Source organism: Mesitornis unicolor, unplaced genomic scaffold (genome assembly GCF_000695765.1).
Source record: "Mesitornis unicolor isolate BGI_N332 unplaced genomic scaffold, ASM69576v1 scaffold18602, whole genome shotgun sequence".
In the NCBI taxonomy this organism is placed as follows: Eukaryota; Metazoa; Chordata; class Aves; order Mesitornithiformes; family Mesitornithidae; genus Mesitornis; species Mesitornis unicolor.
In genome coordinates this window covers 315-23,156 of record NW_010171434.1, presented here as the reverse complement: position 1 = coordinate 23,156, position 22,842 = coordinate 315, and the positions used below count along the sequence as shown (strand labels likewise).

Genomic DNA, 22,842 nt, shown 5'->3' with positions numbered 1-22,842 from the left:
AGGAAAAATACAAAGTCCAGATCGCTATTTATGTAGCATCTACTCAAAAACAGCGCTCTGCCTTTGCTTGCTGATGAATCTGTTGACAGCCAGCCCTGATCACTTAGGACTGGGGTGGCTTTTCAGACAAAACAGAAGTAAGCAAAATGCCAAGGTCTGAAGGAGGTGCCCAGCTAGGCAAGTGTGAACGTGGAGGAGGCTGCCTCGGTCCCTGGCTGTACGTGAGGAACGGGACCACGGTCATCACAGCATTTCAGCTTCCCACGTATCTCCCTGCTCCTTGCCTCCTCCTCATTGCATCTGTGCAGGAGATGGAGTCCATCCCCCTCACATCGCTCTTCCTTCACAGAATGTCAGTATCAACACCTCTCTGCAGAGGACCCAGGTGTCCCCTCAGGGCATGTTCATGCAGCTGCGAGCTGGGGAGGAGATGAGCTTCAACATGGACGTCTTCCAGCCCTTGGAGAGCCCTGTGGATCTCTACATCCTCATGGACTTCTCGTACTCTATGTCTGATGATCTGGACAACCTCAAAAGCATGGGCCAAAAACTAGGTGAGAGCAGGGCTGGGTGAAGAGGGGAGCCAGCTCCTGTGCTGATGCAGCTCACTCCTGTCTACAGCTGTGAGATCTCTGCAGCACCAGGGAAAGGGACACAACTGGGAATGGGCTGAGAGGCATCCGTTTTAATTAGAGTTTCTCACTGCTGCTTTGTGCAGCTTTGCGGGGTACATCTTTCCTGGTCCCACAGGGATCATCGTGTGCGTCCTCTCCTTTCAGCCCAGCCTGGGGGCTGGTGCCCTGCAGAGTTGATCTCTGAACGAAAAGTCCCAAACCCAAAGAGTTTAAAAGCTGACAGTTTTGGAGTTTTATTTAACACCAACAGAGAAGATACTCAGGAAAGGACTTGTTACCCTGGAGCAATGACCTCGCAGACATCTCTTTATTCACATGTCCACTCCTCCCTCCTTTCCTCTCCTCCCAGCGGAGTTCCTGCAAGACTTGACCTCCAATTACACCATCGGATTTGGCAAGTTTGTGGACAAAGTCTCCTCCCCTCAGACAGACATGAGACCCGAGAAGTGAGTGAAGCCAATGGGTCCCTGGGATGGGAGCAGATGGGAGGGCAGGCACCTTCTGTTTCTCCGTGGCTTTCCTGATCTTCACTGTCTGTGATGCGAGAGCCTCTGTTCATCTCTCTCTCTTGGTTGCAGATGTTTTCCCTGGCCTCCCCATCCTGTGCTCGAGTTTTGCTGTGCCAATGTCAACAGCGTCCTCCTGCCATGATGGACTGCATGTCTTGTCTTCTCCATTTCTGCCCTCATCCCTTCCACCTCTTGGTGCTGATGTCTTATCAACTCAGCTTTGTGTCTTCCCTCGAGGCGCTCCCCAGCTCCTGGGTGCTCTCCTTGCCCATCCTCTCCTCACGGCCAGGCATCCCTTTGCTTCTATCCCCTCAAAAATACCCCGTTGTTATCTCCTAGGCTGCGCGAGCCCTGGAACAACGCCGACTCCCCCTTCTCCTTCAAGAATGTCATCCGCCTGACCAGCAACATCAACCAGTTCAGCGAGGAGCTCAGGAAGGAGCGCATCTCTGGAAACCTGGATGCCCCTGAGGGCGGCTTCGATGCCATCCTGCAGACTGCTGTTTGCAAGGTGATGGTGGCCAGGGATGCAGGAGCTGTGTGGGCAGGGCTGTTTTTAATGAGTGGATCTTCCTGATACTGGGTGATAAGCGAAAGAGCCGCATGCTGCTGGGCAGCTGGCAAGCCAGTGAGTCCAGGTTATACGTTCAGCTACTGTTGCTTCTTGCCCTCCCAGCTGCATACTTCTGGTGCCAAGTTGTTTTGCATTCCCATTTTTTCCTGGGTCTTAGACCATCTGTGTGTGTATCTTTGGTGTTTGATGGCCAGCACAGGAGCTGCTTGCTGGGCACCACTTGTGCAGTCTTTGCTCTGTCCTGCTTCATGCCCACAGTGGTGAAACTCACTTGGTCTTGGCCATGTGGCTGAGGGATAAGCACAGCTCCAAACATGCCCAGAAAAGCATTGGCTTACCTTCTGTACACATATGTGCCTGGCACCAAGCTGCTGGAGACATCCCATGCATTGGGGGTGCAGATGGGGGAAGCAGAGAGCTGCTGGCATGGGTTCTCAGGGCCACATGGCTCATTGGGTTTGCTGCCAAGTGGAGGCAGTGCCTCACCCATTGGGTTTTCCGGCTTCTGCCAGTGGCTGCAAATGCTGTGCAGTGGTTTTGGGAGCACAGAGACAAAGCTTCCTTTTCCCTCTCCCTGGCTGTAGGATAAGATCGGCTGGAGGAAGGACAGCACTCACTTGCTTGTGTTCTCTACTGAATCTGCCTTTCACTATGAAGCTGATGGTACCAACGTCCTGGCAGGGATCCTGTCGAGAAATGATGAGCAGTGTCACCTGGACACCAAAGGCACCTACGTGTATGACACCAAGCAGGACTACCCTTCTGTGCCCACCCTGGTGCGCCTGTTGGGCCAACACAACATCATCCCCATCTTTGCTGTCACCAACCACTCCTACAGTTATTATGAGGTGAGGAGCCCATGGCAGTGATGCCACGTGGACTTGCCTTTCCTCCAGGACCATTGCTTCTCTGGCTGCAGCTCAGCTGTCAGGAGAAAGTGTTCTACTTCTGGTCACCAAGTGCTAAACTAATGCCCTGACAATCTGGGAGGGAGCTGTGATGTGTTGAGGGGCTGCTCTGTGTCATGGGAGGTCTCAGGGTGTATTATTGGGGTGCAGGAATCTGGGGTCCTAGAGGTGTCCCTGTGTTGGTATCTGTTTCTTGTAATGCAGTAGGGACAGTGGAGAGTAACTTATGTTGGAAGGGACTTTTGGAGGTTCCTGGTGCAAGCCCTGCTCAAAGCGGAGCCCACTTTAGTGCTAGAGGAGGTTTCTTGAGGTCTTGGTTCAGGGGAATCCTGTCTCTCTGCAGAAGCTGCACAAATATTTTTCCATCTCTGAGATCGGGGTGCTCCAGGAGGACTCTTCCAACATCGTGGAGCTGCTCCGCACAGCCTTTGAGGTAACAGTGCTCTCTGAACCTTCACTGTCGCTCCCAGGGTGGGCAGAGGGTGGGGACCTCTTGCCCAGGAGAGCAGGATGCGGCCCCTCTGGGGCAGGCCGTGTGTTGGTCGCAGGGGTACTGCTGAAAATTAATGCTGTGGTCATCTTCCACTGCCCAGCGCATCCGCTCCAAGATGGACATCCGGGTTGACTTTGTCCCCAAAGCCTTGAAGACAGAGTTCACTTCCTTGATGTACGAAAAGACAGAATCTGGCTCCTTCCACATCACCCGTGGGGAAGTGGTGAGTGAGTGGCCCCGGAGGGGCAGTGTGTGCCAGGAGCTGAGCCCTCCCCGTGTCCCTCCTTCCTATTTCACCCAGGGTCGGCCTGGCCGGGCTGTGGTCCAGCAGAGCTGTCTCACTCCTGCGGCATGTTCCTGCCTCCCAGGGCAAGTTCAACATGCGTGTGAAGGCGCTGGACTACATTGGCGGGCAGCACGTCTGCAGCCTCCCTGAGAAGGACCGACAAGGAGTTATCCACGTGAAACCCACGTCCCTGAGCGACAGCCTCAAAGTAACCGCCTCTGTCATCTGCGACGTGTGTCCTTGTGAACAGGTACTTGGGGGTGCATTTTCCAGAGATGTCCTTCTCCCAGCCAGAATGTGGTGGGAAGGCATTGGCCAGCACTTGTGGGTCCTGCTTGACCCCTCACCGTTGCTCAGCGGAGGTTCAGCCTGGCCAAGAAGATCTCCATCGCTGCCTGTACCAAGCTAGGCATCGTGTCCTATGGCAGAGCTCATTTCCTGTGGGCAAAACTTTGCCCCTATATCTGCCTTTCTGATTCCTGAAGTGGTCTGGTGGGCAGCTAGGCCCATGTGGCAACATCTCTTCTATCTTCTCTTACAGCAACAAGAACTTAGCTCTCCCAAGTGCAGCTTCCATGGGGACTTTGTTTGCGGACAGTGCATCTGCCACCCGGGCTGGTAAGGACTTTGTCCAGCTCCGTATCCCTCCCAGGGTTCCTGCTGGGTCTGGGGACCCATGGTGATGGCCTGGTCCCCAGGCCAGGACCCTGCTGTTCTGTGCTCTACTCCCCTGTTTCTGACCACCATCTTCTCCCCACCAGGCGAGGGGACACGTGTGACTGCTCCCCGGCATCGTCCCCTAACAATGAAGCCTGCATCCGCCCCGGGGATGTGGAGCCGTGTTCGGGCCGGGGCGAGTGCCTGTGTGGGAAGTGCCAGTGCTACTCTGAGGACCTGACACAGCGCTTCGACGGGGCTTTCTGCCAGTATGATGTCCTACAGTGCCCACGTACCTCCGGCTTCCTCTGCAATGGTGAGAGCAGCCCTGACACCCCCCAAATCCTCTACCCTGGGGTTGTCTGCTCTCTGTTAGTTGCACAGGCAGGTTGTCCCTGGGCTGGTGCCAATAACACAGAAGGTTGAGTACCTGGCGATGGGCTATGGGGACTCTATGCTTGCACAGGGAGGATGCTTTGGGGTCCATTTGCAGCCCTTCTGCCCCCAGACAAAGTGGGAGAGCCTCAGACAGGGCCAGGAGAGTGGCACAGCACCACTCCCTGGGTAATTCCTCCTCTCCTGTTGCAGATCGTGGTCGCTGCTCCAAGGGTGCCTGTGTGTGCGAGAGTGGCTGGGAGGGCCCGGGCTGTGAATGTCCCATGAGCAATGATACTTGCATCGACAGCCGAGGGGTACGTCCTGCCCTGCCTGCGTGCCAGGCAGGTCTGTTGTAGCAAATAGCCCCAGTTCCCGAGGCTGCTGGAGGCTGGCACCTCGCTGGCTTCCAGCGCTACTGCGTGTCCATGATGGTTCTCATACGCCAACTGTCACCTCTTCTTTTTCAGGGCATTTGCAATAACCACGGGAGGTGCGAATGTGGCAGGTGCATCTGTGACAAAGCTTCACTGTACACCAGCTCCACCTGCGAAATCAGCTACTCCCTGGTGAGGCTCAGCATGGATTCCTCTGGGTTTAGCTCTTCTCCTTCCCACATAGAACTTCTGGGGAAAGAAAGCAAAGCAGAGATGAAAGCACATCTCGGTCAGGAGCAAAATCCTTAGCAGGAATTGGTCTTGCCTGTTCTGCCTTTGGTGGCCAGGAAAGGTCTGGGTTGGGAGCTGCTTTGCAGTGGTGGGCTTTCTTTGCCCTCCAGTTCACCAGTAGCAGCTGTTGAATGTCCATCCCTGTTTATCTGCACACTGGTGAAGGGCAGAGGTTTGAGGCTCAGCTTCTGGCTCGTTCAAATCTGTCTGAACACTGGAAAAAAAACATTTCATGGTCTCATGCCTTAGTTTCCCCATTGACAATCATGCAGTAATGGCACAGTGGGAGTGGAGAAAGCTGGCTTGGTCATATTTTAGGAAGGCCATCTAAAACCCTTGGAGAAGATCTAATTGCTGCCCAAATACAGGCTGTTGGTGTACAAGATTTTGGAGCTGGCTCCATTAATTGCTCACTCTCTATTATTCCTTTTTTCAACCTTGCCCTCTGTCCAGGGTAAGAACATGGTATTGCCTCTCCAGCTTTGCCTTCTGGAGGCGATTCCCTTGTGGGCTGTCTCCTGACCATCCCACCTTACCCCTCTGCCCAGGGCTTCCAGGCTATGTGCGAGAGCATCCGGGACTGTGTCCGCTGCCAGGCCTGGGGGACGGGCAACACGAAAGGGAACTGCAGTGCCTGCCACCTCCAGATCCAGATGGTGGAAGAGCTGAAGAAAGGTACTGGGAGAGGTGGAGCTGGGTGCAGACCTGTAGTGTGTCTCCCATGTGTGCACGTGGGGCTGCTCCCCAGGGTTTTTCTGGTCCTGATGACTTTGCAATTGTGTCCCCTCTCTGTCTCCAGAGGAGGCCAGTGAGTACTGCTCCTTCCAGGATGAGGAGGACGACTGCACGTACCGCTACACTCTGGAGGGAGACCCCTCCGTCCTCCCCAACACCACCGTCCACGTGCAGAAGAGGAAAGGTGAGTGGGGAGCTGGCAGGAGAGGACATCCAGCCTGAGGTTTGCTCACACAAGGACTGATCCTGCTCCATCCCTTTGCTGTGCCCCTGGGCAGCATCAGCTGCAGCAGCACCTCCCTGCCCACCTTCCTGTGTGAGAGGGGTGGGTGACACTGCCTGCCACATGAGCTGCAGGGGATGGAGAGTGGCATCCTCAGAGACCAGAACCTTTAGCGATCAGTGCCTTCTTGCTGCCCAGATGGGTACTGAATAGCTCCTTGGGTTGGCTGGATGTGAGCAGAGTGGTGGGATGGTTGTCCCTGGATGGCACTTTTCAGTGTGAGCACTGAGAAATTCCCAGGTTTAAATTGGCTGCTCCATACCTCAAGGAGCTATGGTCCAGTTTTTCCCCTGTCCCTGCCTCCCTGCACACCCCACACAGGGGCTGATGCCTGAGAGTGACACTGCTGTCACTTGCAGAGTGCCCACCAGGAAGCTTCCTGTGGCTCATCCCGCTGCTCATCTTCCTCATTCTGCTCCTGGGGCTGCTGCTGCTGCTTTGCTGGAAGTTTTGTGCCTGCTGCAAGGTGAGCACCTCGGCCGGCTTCCCTTGCCCAGGGAAAGGACCAGATAAAGGCCAAAACCATTATAAGTGGTTGCCGACATGAGTGGCTGTGAGATTTCCCCCATTGAAGGGATGTCTGGCTAAAACCAACTTCCAGAGCTCCATCCATCCCTCCCCACCCATCCTCTCTGATGTGCACCCTCCCAGCTGGAGATGTGGTGGGGGTTTGGACACAGTGTGATCACATCTTTGGCCATTTGTTTTCTAGGCTTGTCTGGCCCTGTGTCCCTGCTGCGCACGAGGTACCAGCCCTTTGAACTGGGTGGGAAAGGGGATTTGTGGGGTCCAATTGCTTCCTGGGCTGGGGGGGGCATACTAGGATAAGTGTCCCTCCTCATCCTCTCTGGGGTGGGGAGGTGGATCAGGGGAAAAGCTCCTGGCAGAGGGCCTGAGCTGAGGAACCCTTTGAGCTGCTGCCCTTCCTCTCTGCCCCACACCCTGGTGTGCCCCATGGGAAACCCACTGCTGGATCTCCCTGACCAGTGTCCTTCATGCTGGTGTGATGTGCTCTCCCCACTCATGGACACTCCTTGTGCTCTCCATCCCACTCTTCACACCCTTGGTGTGGTGGAAGCCCTAAAAATTGCCCAGAACAAAGTCTCCAGTGTTGGGAAGTTAATGGCTGGCGTTGTCCAAGTCTGCCCAGACTTTGACCCTATCCCTGCTCTGCAGGTCGCACCATTGGCTTCAAGGAGGACCACTACATGCTTCGTCACAGCCTCATGTCCTCTGACCACCTGGACACCCCCATGGTCCGCAGTGGGTCCCTCAAGGGCCGGGACACTGTCCGCTGGAAGATCAACAACAACGTTCACAAGCAGGGTGTCACCTCCCTTGCTGCTGCCAATCCCAAAGATCTCAGTGAGTGCCACATCTGGGGAATGGGGTGTGGAGGAAGTGCTGTGGGTGCCATAAAGGACACAAACCCTTAGTGGTGACCCCCAGCTCCAGCAGCCATGGCGTAACCTCTAAGCTCAATTGCAAGGAGGAATGTTCCTTTACCTGCTTTTCATCATGGGGGAAGCTGAGCAGCACGTTCCTGTGTCCAGCCCTGTAGCAGGACTGGTGGTAGCCTTGGAGACCTCTTGACAGCCTGGTCAGGTGGTGGATGTACCCTGCCTGTGTCTTAGTCTCATTGGCTTAGTGACCCAGTCTTGACTTTGCTTCTTTATCAACCCAGAGTCACCACTGGATGTCTTTTCCTTTGCTCCTTTCTGACTGGATCTGGCACAGAGCTTCCCAGTTAGTCCTCCCCTTCTCAGAGAGTTTTCTCTGCTGGTGCTATGGGATTTGGGTCCTAGTGATGTGGTATCTGGACACTAAGCATCACACACGTCCCCATGCCTCCAGCTCTTGGCTGGATTATTTCTCTGACCAAGAAGGAAGGAGTTTGACTGGGGAATTTCTCTTTCCAGTTCCTTATGGGCTGTCTCTGAGGCTGACTCGGCTTTTCACACAGAACCTGGTGAAGCCGGACACCCGGGAGTGCGAGCAGCTGCGCAAGGAGGTGGAGGAGAACGTAAGAGCCTGGGCATGAGAGGAGGTTTGGGGGGTGGGACCAGTGGACAGCCAAGCTGAGGGGTGTCTGTGGTGCTAGGAAAGGAGGAGCATTCTCTCCCAGTGAACCCAGACAGCTCTTGAAAGGAAGAAGCAATTTTTCCTCTTTGCAAAAAGAAGCATAAATACTAAGATCACAGTTGTGAGAATTATCAAAGCATCACATTGATGAGATTTGAGGTTTGCTTCAGGGCACATGGTCCGAAGCTCCTGTTTGGGTTCAGTTTGCAGTCCCTTGCTGTATCCATGGGAGAAGTCATGAGGTGTCTCTGCCTGGTGTGGCAGGGTGAGGGGGCAGGACCAGAGGTGGCCAAAGAGCTCTCATGTTTGTTAGCAGCAGCATCTGCTCACTGAACACATCCTTATTCAGCAAGGAATGTGTTGTGAAAGTCCCTCTTGCTCCTTGCAGCTGAACGACATTTTCAAGCACATCCCTGGCTGCCACAAGCTCCAACAGACCAAGTTCAGGTGAGTCGCTGGGGCAGACACCTCCTGTGGGGCAGGGCTCCCCCAGGGCCTCACTGATGAGGGAGCGGACCAGAGGGCTGGGGTGTGACATCTGGGGTGCTGAGAAGGAGCATGGTTTGTGAGACATCCCCAGCACAAGTACAAGCTCAGTGTGGTGCTTCACCTACCCAGGAGTGTAGAGCAGAGCCCAGCCAGCTGTGCAGGTGATCGTTCAATGGGAAAATTCCCATTGACTTCAAAATTTCAGCCCTGCGCAAAGTTACGAGTGCGTGGTACATGACAGAAGAGTCTGGGGATGCTGACGCTGAGCAGGGAGTGTTTTCTCCTCCCCACGGTGGGGGTGTGATGGGTGTGATCTCCCCTGTGGGCATGTTCCTCACTGCATTGGGAAACCCAAGGCTGGAGGGAGCAGCCAGGCAGGAGGCAACATGTGATGGGGCCACGGGCTCCACAGGATGGGTTGGCACCCGCAGGGTAGCTTCTGCAGCTCAGACTTGCACAGGGCTGTGATTCATGCAGAACTTGGTCTCCCCAAATGCATTAGTCACTCTGATTTAATTTGGATTTTTCCCCCCCTAGGTTACAGCCCAATTCTGGGAAAAGGTAAGAGGAACTGGCAGCTCTCTCTTGTGCTGCTTCTCCCTCTTCATATACACACATGTGTGGGGTGACTAAATGCCCCTCCAGCTGCTATATGAGATGAGCAACCCTGGTCTCAGCTCTTAGCTGGCTTTCCCTTCCTTCCGGTTGCAGACAGGACCACACCATAGTGGACACAGTGCTCACTGCACCTCGCTCAGCCAAGCCAGAGATCATCAAAGTGATGGAGAAGCACGTTTCCCATGAGGCTTTCAATGACCTGAAGGTTTCACCGGGTTATTACACTGTGACCTCAGACCAAGGTAGGGAGCAGAGCTCAGCGCTATCTCATGGCTGGGTGTCACGGAATCGCACAAAATGGCTACACGCACACAAATAATGAACTCAAACAAGCTTTAATCTGCAACTGAAATGAAGCAGACAAAACTTCATTCACCAAAACAACATCCCACTGACATTCAACAAGTACAGGTTCGATATGCTGGTTGGGAATATTACCAGACACGGCTGAGTTAAGAATTCTTAAGTTTTTGGCCAAATGATCCAAAATGTGCACTCACTCACCAAAAAGAGAGGGCTCTCAATCTCGAGAAGTTACCTTAAGTGGCGTCCCAACTCAAGGGGAGAGTCCCCGACTGCAGATCCGCTGCTCCGAGGAGGACCGACTCAAATGAGTCCTCCGGTGGGGCCCCATTTATACTCTGGTCGAATCTGCTCTGTGGTCAATACATGGTTGTGTCACCCTCTATTGGCTGAGGACCCCAACTTTCCCACCTTTGACCCCCACTGTGTGGAGCTGTGAGGGGGGAGGCAGTCCTGGCACCACTAGGGCCAGAAACTTTAGCACTGTCTTTGTTGGGTTTTTCTCAGGTCTTTAGTAGGGTGGGTGCATCTGACACACTGGGTAGGGGGAGCATTTCCCACCTCTCACCATTGCCTCTTCCCCCAGATGCTCACGGGATGGTGGAGTTCCAAGAGGCCGTGGAGCTGGTGGATGTCCGTGTCCCACTCTTCATCAGAGAGGATGATGATGATGAGAAGCAGCTGCAAGTGGAGGCCATTGATGTCCCCACTGGCATTGCAGAGATTGGACGCAGGCTTGTCAACATCACCATCATCAAAGAACAAGGTGAAGTGCTGTGACCATGGTACAAGATGAAGGGCATCTGTGTTTGAGTGTCCCATGACCAGGTGGACTCATGTGGTCTCTAAGGAAGACGCAGCGTGGGTAACTGAGCTCCCCCAGATCACAGAAAAGAGACTTGGTGGATGACTGCTATCTGAAGTCACCTGGGTCTAAACTAGAGCATCTTTTAAAGCATCCAAAGGAGGATCACCATCCCTGGTGACAGACACCCGAACATTTGACCATCACAAGTTTAGATGCTACCAATTCCATGGCAGATCCAGGGTTGACCATATGCCTCTGCTACTCCAGGTTATAGGTTGCTGGAGTAAAATAAGCCCTCTTTGCTGCTGTGCTGTGCCTGGGGCAGGTGAATGTCCCCAGAAGTTTGCTTCTGCTTCCTGTCTGGTTGTTTTGAGCAGCAAGCACGAGTCAGGATTGGTAAAGTCTCCAGCCCATGCAGTAATATTTCATACATAATTCACACACGTGGGCAATAGGAACTCAGTTCGGGGAGGACACCTATGGGTTTGTAATGTGATTCTTCATGTATTTGCTCTACGCATTCCTTCTCTCCTGCCTCTTCCAGCCAGCAGCCTCATCACCTTCTTGCAGCCAGCCTATTCCCACAGCCGCTTTGATAAGATGGCCAAGATCCCTGTCCTCCGGGAGATCATAGACAATGGGAAATCCCAAGTCACCTACAGGACCCGGGACCTCACTGCTAAGAATGGCAGGGTAAGGGTGATGCTCCTGGCCTTGGCAGGGAGGAATGGGTGGGCACTGAGGGCTGGAAAGGAACCAACCCTCGGGCTGCAGAAAAGCAGATGATCAGGCTCAAAGGAGATGTGGCTGGAAGATGGGAGACCCAAGGCTTGAGGTTAGCACACGGGCAGACATTCCCCTCCATCCCTTGGTCCCTGTGCCTTGGGGACCTGAGAGGCTGCCGGTACTTGAGGCAGAGTACTAGGTGCCCCCTGAGCTGTGGGCACTGGGAGATAAGTGGGGATCCACTGGGAGCTGAGGGGAAGCTCTCTGGGAGCCTTCTCATGGATGCTGCGGGCCATAATCCCACACCTCTTCCTTCTTCTCCAGGACTACATCTTCACAGAGGGTGACCTAGTCTTCCAGCCCGGAGAGACCCGAAAGGAGGTGCATGTCCCCTTGCTGGAGCTGACAGAAATAGATACCCTCCTACACAACAACCAGCTCAAGCAGTTCGCCATCGACCTCCTCCATCCCAAGTATGGTGCGAAGATTGGCCGATATCCCCAGGCCACGGTGACCATCGCTGACCCAGGTAGGGGCTGTCAGCCAGTTGGTGGGGAACTGCAGAAGGGGGTGTGGGACCCCCACACCGGACCAGTCCACCCCGGGGTGGTGTACAGAGTTGCAGCCCGGCTCCCCGCCCAAAAAGCTGCAATGAGGTTTCTCCAGCTCCAACTGGTAGATTTGGACCTCCCTCTAGAGGCGTTAGTGGGTATAGGCAGTGGATGGGAGAAGATAGATAATCAACTTCGCAAAAGGAAATACAGTGGATTCTTCATTCCTTTTCCTTGGGGATTTGAATAAAAAGCTACCCCTCAGAAATGCTTTGAGAGGCTCACTCAGGATGGCAGAGCAGTGCTGGAGAGAGGCATGCTTCCTTCTTTTCCTTCCACATGGGGGACTAGCATTGATGTGTGACCTTTCTTCTTCATGTCTGCAGAGGTGGTGGATGGTGTCCCCGCGATGACTGGCCTGAGCCAGGTCTCCCAGTCCCCCAAAGGCCGCCTCAGTGCACCACTTAATCCCAATGCCCATGCTCTCAGCTCCAGGGAAATCCGCTTCAGCTGGTTTCCTCCACCAGGAAAACCTCTGGGGTACAAGGTAAGGAGTGAGTGGATCCCATCCTGCGGGTGTTTCATACACACAGTCATTTTTGCCAAAGGGATGGGAGGAAGATGCCCAAAGGAGGGAGCAAGCTTACACCTTCTGGCCCCCTCCATCCTTGAGGGACCATTGCTGAGTGGATGTGGGATTTGTGGGAAAGATTCCTGTTGGGCTTATCTCCCTTTCCATCACTTGCCATGAAGTACTCAGATTGTTCTGGCCTCCCATTTCAGAGGAATGGCACAACACCCTGGCTTTCCCAAAGCAGATCTAATAATAGATGGGGGATTTCTCGCCCATTATGGTGAAGATCTGAAGGAATCATTACTTGCTCTTGCTTTGCCAGGTGAAATACTGGATCCAAGGGGACCCTGAATCAGAAGCCCATCTCATTGATGTCAAAGCTCCATCAGCAGAGCTCAGTAACCTCTACCCCTTCTGTGACTATGAGATGCAAGTCTGTGCCTACAACGCCATGGGTGAAGGGGCTTACTCCGACATCATCCACTGCCGCACGCTTGAGGATGGTGAGCGACTCTGCACTTCCCTTTCTACCATGTGAGAGCAAGTTGGTGCCTGTGCACGTGGCATGGGGTCAGGGCTCCAGTCCTGAACTTCTGATGGTCTTGGGGAAAAGAACTGAGAGGCCCCCACTGCAACCCAGCTGTGATCCGGGGAGCTCTGAGCATCTGCATCCTGACTTGCGGTAACCTGGACCCTTTGCTCTTCCCTTTCCAGTCCCCAGCGAGCCTGGTCGCTTGGCTTTCAATGTCGTATCTTCCACCGTGACACAGCTGAGCTGGGCTGAGCCTGCAGAAACCAATGGGGAGATCACAGCTTACGAAGTCAGTTATGGACTTGTCAATGAGGACAATGGTACGAGCTCATTTTCTGACGGGGACAGTCCAGCTGGGCTCCATGGCTGGAGTACACTTTCTGCAGGCTGGGCCAGTCCCAAGCTGTAGCAGAACCAGAATGGCTCCAAGCATGTTTCTTAGGAAAACTGGGATCCGGAGGGTTCACATTTTGATGGAAGTAGTACAGAAAAATCACTAGTTCGGCTTTAGTCCTGCAAAGCCCATAGCACTCTCAGTTCCCATTCACTTCTGTAGTGTTTTGCATTGGTTTTTGTCTTTAAAACTTGGCTCATAGATCTAGACCTAGAATTAGGGTGCCAGGATGATGCTATTTTGTGACACACCAGCAATAGGAGGCCTCTACTGTGGATTGACTTCAGCATTAAGTTCGGGAATTTCCCTGAGGCGATGTAATGCCTTTCATGAGCTGCACCTTGTCCCAGAGCCAGGCTGTGTCCCGACACCAAACCTGTTGGCCAAGGGTAGGGTTCTATGGGGTCCTCTGTGTCTTGTGACCTCATGGGTGACAGGCATACCTGTATTTGCAGTACCCATTGGCCCAATGAAGAAGGTGCTGGTTGAAGACCCAAAGAAGCGCATGGTGCTGATAGAAAACTTGCGGGAGTCCCAGCCCTATCGCTACATGGTGAAGGCCAGAAATGGTGCTGGCTGGGGACCCGAGAGAGAAGCCACCATCAACCTTGCTACACAGCCCAAGCGCCCGATGTCCAGTGAGTTACAGCCCTGTCTGCGTGGGGAACAGGAGGAACAGGAGCAGTGCTGGGAAGCGCTACCCATCACCCCAGCTGCTTCTCCACATCCTCTTTGCTCTGCTGCATTAGCCACCCTGGTGAATGCTGAAGGCCACCCTCAGCGTGGGAGGCCTGTGTGGTTTTAAGCGGCTTGTATAATGGCACTTTTCACCTCTTCTCCAGTCCCTATCATCCCTGATGTCCCCATCATTGATGCAGAGGGAGGTGAGGACTACGACAGCTACTTGATGTACAGCGCAGATGTGCTTCGCTCTCCAGCTGGCAGCAAGCGTCCCAGTGTCTCTGATGATTCAGGTACATGACTCTGAGTTTTGCAAAGGTCATTTTTAATACTAATTTTTTTTAACAACAGCTTTCAGCAATGAGCTTCACTGCTCCTTTCCTCCTCATGGAGACGGGGAGGTCCAAGTCATGGAGATGGTGGAGATCAGCCTTTCCAAAGCACAGTAGTTGCATCCATGAGAACACTTGACTAGTCAGTGCAAATAAGACCAGTGCCTCCTTGTCTTAGCTATGAGGCAAAAAGAAGTCTCAGCATGGGGTGGGAGAGGAGCTTTTCATGGCCCTCGCTGCTCATCTTCCTTTCCTGTTGCCATTTGGCTGGACCACGAGAGATACTGTCAGCAAACAAGCATTGGCAAGGCACAGACCTCTGAGTCCCTTGGATGCCCAGGGTCTTGGCCAAGCCAACAGGAGGGAACTCATCAAGTCCTGGGAAGGCACTGGCCTATCTTCTCCATCACTTCACTCTCTGAATGAGGCTGGCTCCCTTGTCTTGTACTGAGACAACGAGGGGAAGATGGGCCATAAGTGAAATGATGAGGCCTGTCAGTAGATCTGGACGGTCTTTCCTGGGGTGGCTCTCCAGGAGCAAATCCCTGGTCCTTTCAGAGAGCAAGGTAATGGGAACAGCAAGAGTCTGACCATCCCCAGTGCACACCAAGGAGTGAGGAAACCTCCCCTGAGCAGAGGACAATTGTTGACTCTTCATGAGAGGGACAGGCGTGTGGTGGGACTTGGACTCTCACCTTTTGTTGTGATGAACACAGGGTTGGAAAACAGTCCTGGGGTTGAGGAACCCCATGCATGCAACATTCCCACCATCCTCCATCTACCAGTCACACGATGGTTGAACTCATCAGCCAACACTTGGCGAGACGGGCTGTGCCTGCTGGCACTTTCCCCTTCCCCTTCCCAGCAAGCAGCATGACGTTGGTGGGGAGCACACTCTGTCCCCTGCAGATCATGCCAACACCAGTGCTTGCGTTGTCCCAAAAGGCTCCAGGTGGAAATATGTGCAGTTGCTGGGAGAAGACTTGGATCTTCGCCGCATCACCTGGAGGCTCCCACCTGAAACCATTCCCCGCCTCTCTGGCAGCAGCCGCTTCTCCTCGGACACCGAGGGTCTCCTCCACGAGGAGGACAGCAACGTGGCTACTGGCAGCCTGAGGAGGAGTGGGACGCCCCGGCCCCAAGCAGGTGAAGGATGGCTTCGTTATGGCACCAAGTGTCCTGTCTCATCCTGCTCTGAGCCGAGGGGCCAGCAGCTGGGGTCTGCCCCAGTGCATGTCCCCTTCGTCCCCTCATGTGCCCATCCTCATGTTGACGTCATGCACTGTTCACGTGCTGTAGTCTGCTTCAAAACCTTGTCGTGGTGTGTCTGCTCACAAGAGTGTCAAGGTAACCCCCATCTCGGCATGGACTTGGGGGCCTGCTTGCAAGTTGCATCTACAAAAGGCTGAACCTTCAAGGCAGGAGCAAACTCAGATGATACCTGCTAAGTGCCACCTCCAAGGGCAGCTCCTCACCTTAATTAAGTACCCTGAGGTTCTGGGGTAGATCTGCTGGACTGTTAAACAGAAATCACTCTCTCACGGGTAGCTGATCTCTCCTGGTCTGCTGGGAAGGGATGGGGATTTATCAAGGACCAGAAAAATGGAGCAGAGTTTGCTTTTCAGATCCGGACAAGATGGGATCCAGAGTAAGATTTTGAGAAACCACCTCCATAAAGGGCTGTTGTTCTTCTGCCTCCTTTTTTAATCTGAAATTATAAACCTGTGCTTGCGTCAAAGGAGAGATGTGAGAGAACATGGCGAGAACCACAAGGCAGTGCCCCAGCGAGGCCGAGGTCTGGAGTTACCTTGGGCACCATGGGTGTCTCTGGTGCTGGGTGTAGAGCAATGTCTCTGTTCACTTGTTTGTTTCCCTGTCATCACATTGAGTGGTTGTGGCTTGTTCTAGATGTAGCGCTCCAGAACAACCTTCCAGAGTGGCTGAAGCCAGGATACAGCCAAAGCAGGGTGCATTGTGATGCCTCCTGCTTCCTCCCCATGGAAACTGGAGCAGCAGTCCTGTGCACAGTCGTGTTCCTTACAGTGTACTCTCTTTTACAGAGCACTTGCTGAATGGCCGGGTTGACTTCTCCTTCCCCGGCAGTGCCAGTGGCACACTGACCAGGACAACAAACACCAGCTATCAGCAGCTGAGCTCACACATGCAGCAGGAACACAGGGTGATGGGCAGCTCCTCGCTGACGAGAGATTACTCCATGATGCTGATGGGGCACGGTGAGTACCATGGTGATGGGACCTGTCCTTCCCTTCCACTCCCATGACTGTCTTCAGATTTCCTGTTGGGGTCAGGATAGTGTTCACAGCTAAGTGAGCCTGTGAGCCAGAGATCTGGAAGGTCATGTCCTCACCACTGACATGCAGGCCACCTTGCTTCCAAACCAGTTTGGAAAGGGTTCCCATCCCTCGGGAAAGGGAGGTACATCCTTATCCTCACACCGCAAAGCATTCTGGGCAGAGAACATATTTTCTTTTCACTCTATCTAGCAGCATGGTTACCTTTCAGCTCCACACGTGTACATCTGCTGGTGCTGACAGAAGATTGTTAAAGGGCTCTTCAAATCCGATCCTTAAAAAGCCTCCTCTGCGCAGGAGCCAGCACCTGGGCTGAACCTGCTTTGAAGTCTCCAATGGTGTTTTTTCTCTCTTTCTCTTGCACTGGTTCTGTAGATTACCCAGGGAGACTCCTCCCTCCCATCCATGAAGATGCTGGGAGGACAATCCCACGGCCCCAGAATGTGGGTTTCAGGAGCAGGGTAAAGGTGAAGGGTTACTACCCCAGCACTGGCTTTCGGGACTCTATAATCATGACTGATGGGTCTGCGGGGATTTGCAAGTACATAGGTACAGCTTTGTCTAGTGTCTCCTCTCAGCCACGCATCCCATAACAGCAAAGCCACCAGCCATCCATGAGCTGTTGCCATCCACTGCTCCCCTCAAACACTCTCTCCATGGCTTGCTGTGTGCCACACTGATCTTCCTCCTGACCTGGGCTGTGCCTCCATCACACCACCTTTCCATTTGCAGGTGACTTCAGCTGTGTTTCATCCCACCTGGGCTGATTAACACCATCACTGCCACCATGTTCTAACGAGCTGATCAGCTCATTGTCCCCATCCTCTTAATTTCTAACAAGCTTCTTGTTCTCAGTCTTACCCCGCAGGCCTTTGGAGGAGTCTTGGGGAGAACGTGTGCTCCATGCAAGATGTCCCTCTGCAAGCTCCTTGGTCAAAGCCCATGTCAATGAGGGACTTCAGTCCCTGAGCATCATCTGCCTGGAAGGCTGCTATGCACACCATTAGCCTTGTGGGCTCCCAGTGGGCTGAGCTGGGGGGGAATCCAGAGCACCCAGTCCTGGTCCCAGCTGTCCCCATCCCCTTGAACAGTTAATAGGCATCTGAAGATGTCTCTGAAGCTTCTGGCAGACTGGACAGGGTGCTTCAGGGTGAGTGAGGGCTACACACAGCACCAGTTGAATTGTCCAACTCAAGGTTGGCACCCCAAGGCCATGGGACATCACTGTAGTTGTGCAGAGCCAGCCAGTCCCCCCTCATTATGGGCCAGCTTGCAGAGCTGACATCTTGCCATGTTCTCCCTGGACCATCAGGGAGATGGCTTGTGTGTGCCACTGCCTCCTCTCCCGCACCCCACTCAGCCACCAGCCCCCAAATCTCCACCCTGACGTTGCTTTTTTGCCTCAGACTCTAGACTGCCACTGGGCATCCCTGATACCCCCACACGCCTGGTGTTCTCCGCCCTGGGACCCACCTCTCTGAAGGTGAGCTGGCAGGAACCGCACTGCGAGAAGGAGGTGCAGGGCTACAGCGTGCAGTACCAGCTCCTCAATGGAGGTCAGTGGATAGGTGGGAGTGGTGGGAGTTTCTGGTGATGAAGAGTCTGGTCTGGGTCTTTTCCTGGCAACTGGCTCTGGATTACACTGCTTGAGCGGGAGTGGGTTGGACCAGGTGACTTCCAGAGATCCCTTCAAACTTCAACTGTTCTGTGCTTCAGCGGTTGGTCCCAACTCTGCTTTTTGTGTAGCCTTGAGGAAATGTCTCAGCAACTCCACAGCTCTCGCTCCCATTTCTGCTGGGGGGACAATTCCTGGGGTTGCTTGTGGAGTCACCCCTTCTCCAAAAAACCCTTGGACTCATTCTCAAACAGCCTCCACATCTTAGTTGAAGGTTTTTTCATCGCATTGGACTTCGAGGAAGGATTGCAATGAAAATATCTTATTTTTACTATAAATTTGGGGCAGTGTTAGTGAAAATGTAATTCTCTAGCTGAAAATGCCGAATTTTCAAGAAGCTGTTGTTTGTCTCAAGCCTTTTTTGGAACAACATCTCATCCTGTATTAGCAGTTGTTGGTGGCAAGGTGTGTGAAGGTGGGCAGAGTTAGGGCCCCTGGATGACTTTTCCAGGCAGTTCATTTGAAGCAGAGTTTAGGTGAAAACCATAGCTCTGTCCTTGTGCCTGCGTCAAGGCACTATTATCCCTCTTCCCTGTGCGTTCTAGGAGAGGTGCACCGACTCACCATCCCCAACCCCAGCCAGAACTCGGTGGTGGTGGAGGAGCTGCTGCCCAACCACTCCTACATCTTCAAGGTGAAGGCACAGAGCGAGGAAGGTTGGGGCCCCGAGAGGGAAGGTGTCATCACCATAGAGTCCCAGGTGGACCCGCAGAGCCCACTCAGCCCTGTACCAGGTGAGGTGGGTGGGACACAGAAGAAGGGTGGCACTGATGTCTCTGGTGCTGTCTGCAGTGCTGGTCTTACTGTTTTCTCTCTCCTTACCACTTCCTGAGCTCTACTTTCCTTCTTTTCATTTAGAAATAGGACCTTCTTCCTAATGTGCTCGCTTTCCACTAGCTGTCCAGATAGTTGAGACCTTCCAGCTCGTTTCATAAATTCTGTGTGAAGACCCCTCCCAGGTTCCCTCTCACCACCTTCTGTGGTACTGACCTCTCGCTCGTATCCCTGCAGGTTCACCCTTCACGCTCAGCACACCCAGTGCTCCTGGACCACTGGTTTTCACTGCCCTCAGCCCTGACTCCCTGCAGCTCAGCTGGGAGAGACCCCGCAAGCCCAATGGGTCCATCTTGGGCTACATGATCACCTGTGAGATGCTGCATGGAGGAGGTACGGTGTCAGGCTGTGGTAGCCCAGACCCCTGTGTATAGAGCATAAGATACCTCCAGCAAAGGTGGCAACTTGCTGCATTTTTGCTGGGATCAGCAAAAAAGTTGTCTGCTCCCACCAGTGCAGACAAAATGGGGATATAAGGCTGATCCCAGGCCTGGGAGCTGCTGATGCTTTGTGTCATTGCATGGCCTGGTATAACAACTGTGGTGGGAAGAGAAAGGACCTGTAGCTTATTACAGCCCAAACCCAGTGCAGGTTGTTTGTTGAGGATTGCCACTATACTAAAATAGGGTTGTCTTAGTCCTTAGTAAACTGGGGGTGTGATTGTACAGGCTGTAGGTGGCATAGAGCTTGGGGAAAGCCAAGACAGCCTGACCTGGGGAAGAGTGTGTTTGGAGGGACCATCACTTCTGTTGGTCTTCACTGTTGGTATGTCTGTGTGGATTAGGGGAGCCCAGGAATATCTATGTTGAAGGAGACAACCCAGAAACTACTCTGACTGTGCCCCACTTGAGTGAGAATGTCCCATACAAGTTCAAAGTGCAAGCCAAGACGACCCAAGGCTTTGGGCCAGAAAGAGAAGGCATCATCACCATCGAATCTCAGGATGGAGGTACAGTACCATGTCTTTGTGGAAGGTGGAAAGATAAGAAATGTCTCAGGGCATGGAACACAACTCCTGGAGTCCCTTTTCAGCTTTGGTGGTGATTCTGTTTTCTATGAAAGACATGGAGACACTGTCTTTCGTGAAGACAATGCCATGCCTTCTGAGCACTGTCCTAGTTCTGATGCACTGAATGAGGGAGGATCCCTAGAACCTGCCAGTGTTTAATTTATTATGAAACTTCTGTCTTATGCCTGGTTGTACATGTATCTGGAGGCTGCTTCTTACACTGCACAGGTGTATTACCTTCCTGGTCCTCTGTTGCGAAAATGGGGAAATAAATCTGGTCTTGTGAGGCCGGCACCGAATATGTGACAGACACAAGTTGAGAAACAAATAGTAATTATTTACAGCAACATTTACAGGTTCTTTTAGATTGCCAGTGATAAATTGAAAAGCTACAGGTACACTAAAGGCTGTGTAACTAATATAATAGCAACAACACACTATGAAACACAAACACTAACAACAACAACTTGCCCGCAGTAAGCCTGTCCGCTTGGCAAATAAACAAGCCCGTTGAACAGAAATACAGTGGAGCAAAACCAAGAATATACTTAGGGAAGCCTAGAAATGAACCTGAGGAGAAATATAAAATACACTCAGGGAGTATGCACATGAGGAGGGAAATATAGAATACACTCAGGCAGTAATGCACCTGAGGAGAAATGTATCACTCAGCGTTAGCTGAGGTAAATAATCTTACCCACAAGGTGACCCGAGTGGTGGGGATGGAGAGGGAGTGAATTTGTCAATCCGTCCAGTCATTGCTATGGTTCTGAGTTCATCCTGTCCCCCAGGTAAGGGCTCCCACATACGTTACCTTGGTCAGCATTCTGACCAAGGGGGAAGGTTCTCATCACTCCATGGCTGGAGAAGTAACTCCCCCCTTTCTAGGATGAATCTTAGGGTTTTTATTCCCTGATGTACATGACAGCAGGCAGGAGTGTGCCTGAGTGGATTAGACCACCTGGGGTGTTTGTCTTTAGCAGTGTTTCCCCTTATCTCTAGTTATTACTCAAATTTCTGCATTACATCACCAGGGCATACATGCGGGTGGAGATGACTATAGACAATCTTATCACTTACGTTAATGTCACAAAGTCTGTTAATTCAAACCTGCATGGGTAGAGGTAATGGCTCCTTTTGTTTGGGGTGGAAAGAAATGAGGGACTGGGACCACGAGGCCTCCACCTCACACTCCTCCAGGCATCAAGATAACACCAGATAACAACTTCTAGTGATGCTTGCCACCTTGCCCAGTGCTGAGTTTCATGCTTCCAGGCATGCAGCTACATGATGTACATGACTTGGACTTTGTGACTAACTTTTGCTCTCTCTCTACATCCTCCCAGTTCCTCCTAAACCTGACTCTGATACCAGCAAGAGAAACCTCCTGAGCTGACTGTTGGTGCTCACTTCGCAAGGCTGAGGGGTTGGAAGTTCCTTGTCACTTTCTGGCTGACTCGTCCCTTTTTCCTTCTCCCTAGGCACTTTCTCACAGTTTGGAGGACAGCAGTACATGAGAGAAGAAGTCTACAACTTCCCCACCGAATACACCACCAAAACCAGCATCAGCCATTCCTCTCTGGATCCCCACTTCACAGGTAGGGGCTCGCTGTCTGCTTTGAAACCCTTGTAAAGCGAAAGATAACTGCTTGTCCAAAGGCCTGAGGGTGCTTTTACCTCAAAAATGTCAAAGGCAGGGAGGGAAGGTCCATCAGGTGGGATGAATGAAGAGGACCAGACCCTTTCCTACAGGCCACAGGGCCCTGTTCTGCTCCAGGGGCAGTTGCAGTCCTTTCCCCATGTGCTGCCCAGTCACAGAGGGAACATTGAGTTTTCAGAACCCCCAGGACTATCACTAGGGACCAAATCATAGCTCCTCCTGCAAGGTTAGATCTCTTCAGAGCAGGAAGAACAGAGAAGTGTGACGACTGTCTTTAATTACATCAGTGTAGTTGTCCCATGTTGTTCCTCTGGAGTTCAAGGACTCATTGGTTCATGCTGCAACACGAAGAGCTCATGAGCTGTTAAGAAATCCTTGTTGACTGACATAGCAAAGTACTGAATCACTTGATCTGGAGAGGTTTGCCATCAGTGAAAGTGGTATTTGAGGAGAAACCTTTGCCAGGAACCATGAGGTAGAGCAGAGCCTGTTCCCTGTGACCCTGTACTCAGAGTTGTGTCCTGACCACCAAACTTCTCATTGCAGATGGCATGCTGATGACAACCCAGCGAGTGGAGAGCGCCAGCAGCACCCTCACCAAACACGTCACCAAAGAGTTTGTGAGTCGGACCGTGATGTCCAGTGGGACCCTCACCAAAGAGATGGAGAGGCAGTTCTACGAGGCCTGACCATGGGCAGGCTGCTCGCCAGCGGGACACTGCCATTCAGGTGGTGGGACTTTGTGGGACGATCCAAGGGTGCTTCATCCAGATGTTGCTGTGGTGCCTGGACAGCTCCTCCTGTAGGCAACAGACCCTCCATGGCACTTCAAGCTCTGGACCTCCGCTTTGGAGCTCAGTGCATTCAAAACTCTGGCATGGTTGGGTCATCAGGTGTGTGTTCATCCTTCAGGGCTCGTCCACTCTATCCTGCTCTGCAGAGACTCAGTTCTGCAGAGTCCACAGGGACATCTTCCATGAGCAATCACCATTCACTCCAACATCATTCTTCAATGCCCTTCAATCTACATACACCTCCAGAAATTCAGGTGTCTCGATGGCTCCAGCCTCCACAAACAAATGCAACAGAATTACTTGTTCTCAGGTCCTCAGTTTTGAGAGGATCCCAGCTGGCAACAT

General features: G+C 52.9%; 1 protein-coding gene across 1 annotated transcript in view; it reads left to right on the top strand.

Annotated features, from left to right (window-relative positions):
* ITGB4 (integrin, beta 4) overlaps positions 1 to 22,392 on the top strand; it is a 22,525-nt gene extending 133 nt beyond the window's left edge. The window contains exons 2-37 of the mRNA XM_010180037.1: positions 350 to 554; positions 985 to 1,081; positions 1,484 to 1,655; positions 2,303 to 2,566; positions 2,970 to 3,059; positions 3,220 to 3,342; positions 3,488 to 3,655; positions 3,947 to 4,023; positions 4,167 to 4,378; positions 4,651 to 4,754; positions 4,908 to 5,006; positions 5,654 to 5,780; positions 5,905 to 6,024; positions 6,483 to 6,589; positions 6,836 to 6,869; positions 7,300 to 7,488; positions 8,043 to 8,146; positions 8,594 to 8,652; positions 9,232 to 9,255; positions 9,406 to 9,554; positions 10,202 to 10,381; positions 10,968 to 11,116; positions 11,474 to 11,678; positions 12,087 to 12,247; positions 12,597 to 12,777; positions 12,989 to 13,126; positions 13,656 to 13,838; positions 14,043 to 14,174; positions 15,159 to 15,359; positions 16,274 to 16,447; positions 17,932 to 18,081; positions 18,746 to 18,934; positions 19,212 to 19,367; positions 19,819 to 19,983; positions 21,525 to 21,641; positions 22,250 to 22,392. Of these exons, the coding sequence (XP_010178339.1) occupies positions 350 to 554; positions 985 to 1,081; positions 1,484 to 1,655; positions 2,303 to 2,566; positions 2,970 to 3,059; positions 3,220 to 3,342; positions 3,488 to 3,655; positions 3,947 to 4,023; positions 4,167 to 4,378; positions 4,651 to 4,754; positions 4,908 to 5,006; positions 5,654 to 5,780; positions 5,905 to 6,024; positions 6,483 to 6,589; positions 6,836 to 6,869; positions 7,300 to 7,488; positions 8,043 to 8,146; positions 8,594 to 8,652; positions 9,232 to 9,255; positions 9,406 to 9,554; positions 10,202 to 10,381; positions 10,968 to 11,116; positions 11,474 to 11,678; positions 12,087 to 12,247; positions 12,597 to 12,777; positions 12,989 to 13,126; positions 13,656 to 13,838; positions 14,043 to 14,174; positions 15,159 to 15,359; positions 16,274 to 16,447; positions 17,932 to 18,081; positions 18,746 to 18,934; positions 19,212 to 19,367; positions 19,819 to 19,983; positions 21,525 to 21,641; positions 22,250 to 22,392 (5,148 nt within the window). The remainder of the gene's footprint in view (positions 1 to 349; positions 555 to 984; positions 1,082 to 1,483; positions 1,656 to 2,302; positions 2,567 to 2,969; positions 3,060 to 3,219; positions 3,343 to 3,487; positions 3,656 to 3,946; positions 4,024 to 4,166; positions 4,379 to 4,650; positions 4,755 to 4,907; positions 5,007 to 5,653; positions 5,781 to 5,904; positions 6,025 to 6,482; positions 6,590 to 6,835; positions 6,870 to 7,299; positions 7,489 to 8,042; positions 8,147 to 8,593; positions 8,653 to 9,231; positions 9,256 to 9,405; positions 9,555 to 10,201; positions 10,382 to 10,967; positions 11,117 to 11,473; positions 11,679 to 12,086; positions 12,248 to 12,596; positions 12,778 to 12,988; positions 13,127 to 13,655; positions 13,839 to 14,042; positions 14,175 to 15,158; positions 15,360 to 16,273; positions 16,448 to 17,931; positions 18,082 to 18,745; positions 18,935 to 19,211; positions 19,368 to 19,818; positions 19,984 to 21,524; positions 21,642 to 22,249) is intronic.
* The last annotated feature ends 450 nt before the right edge of the window (positions 22,393 to 22,842 follow it).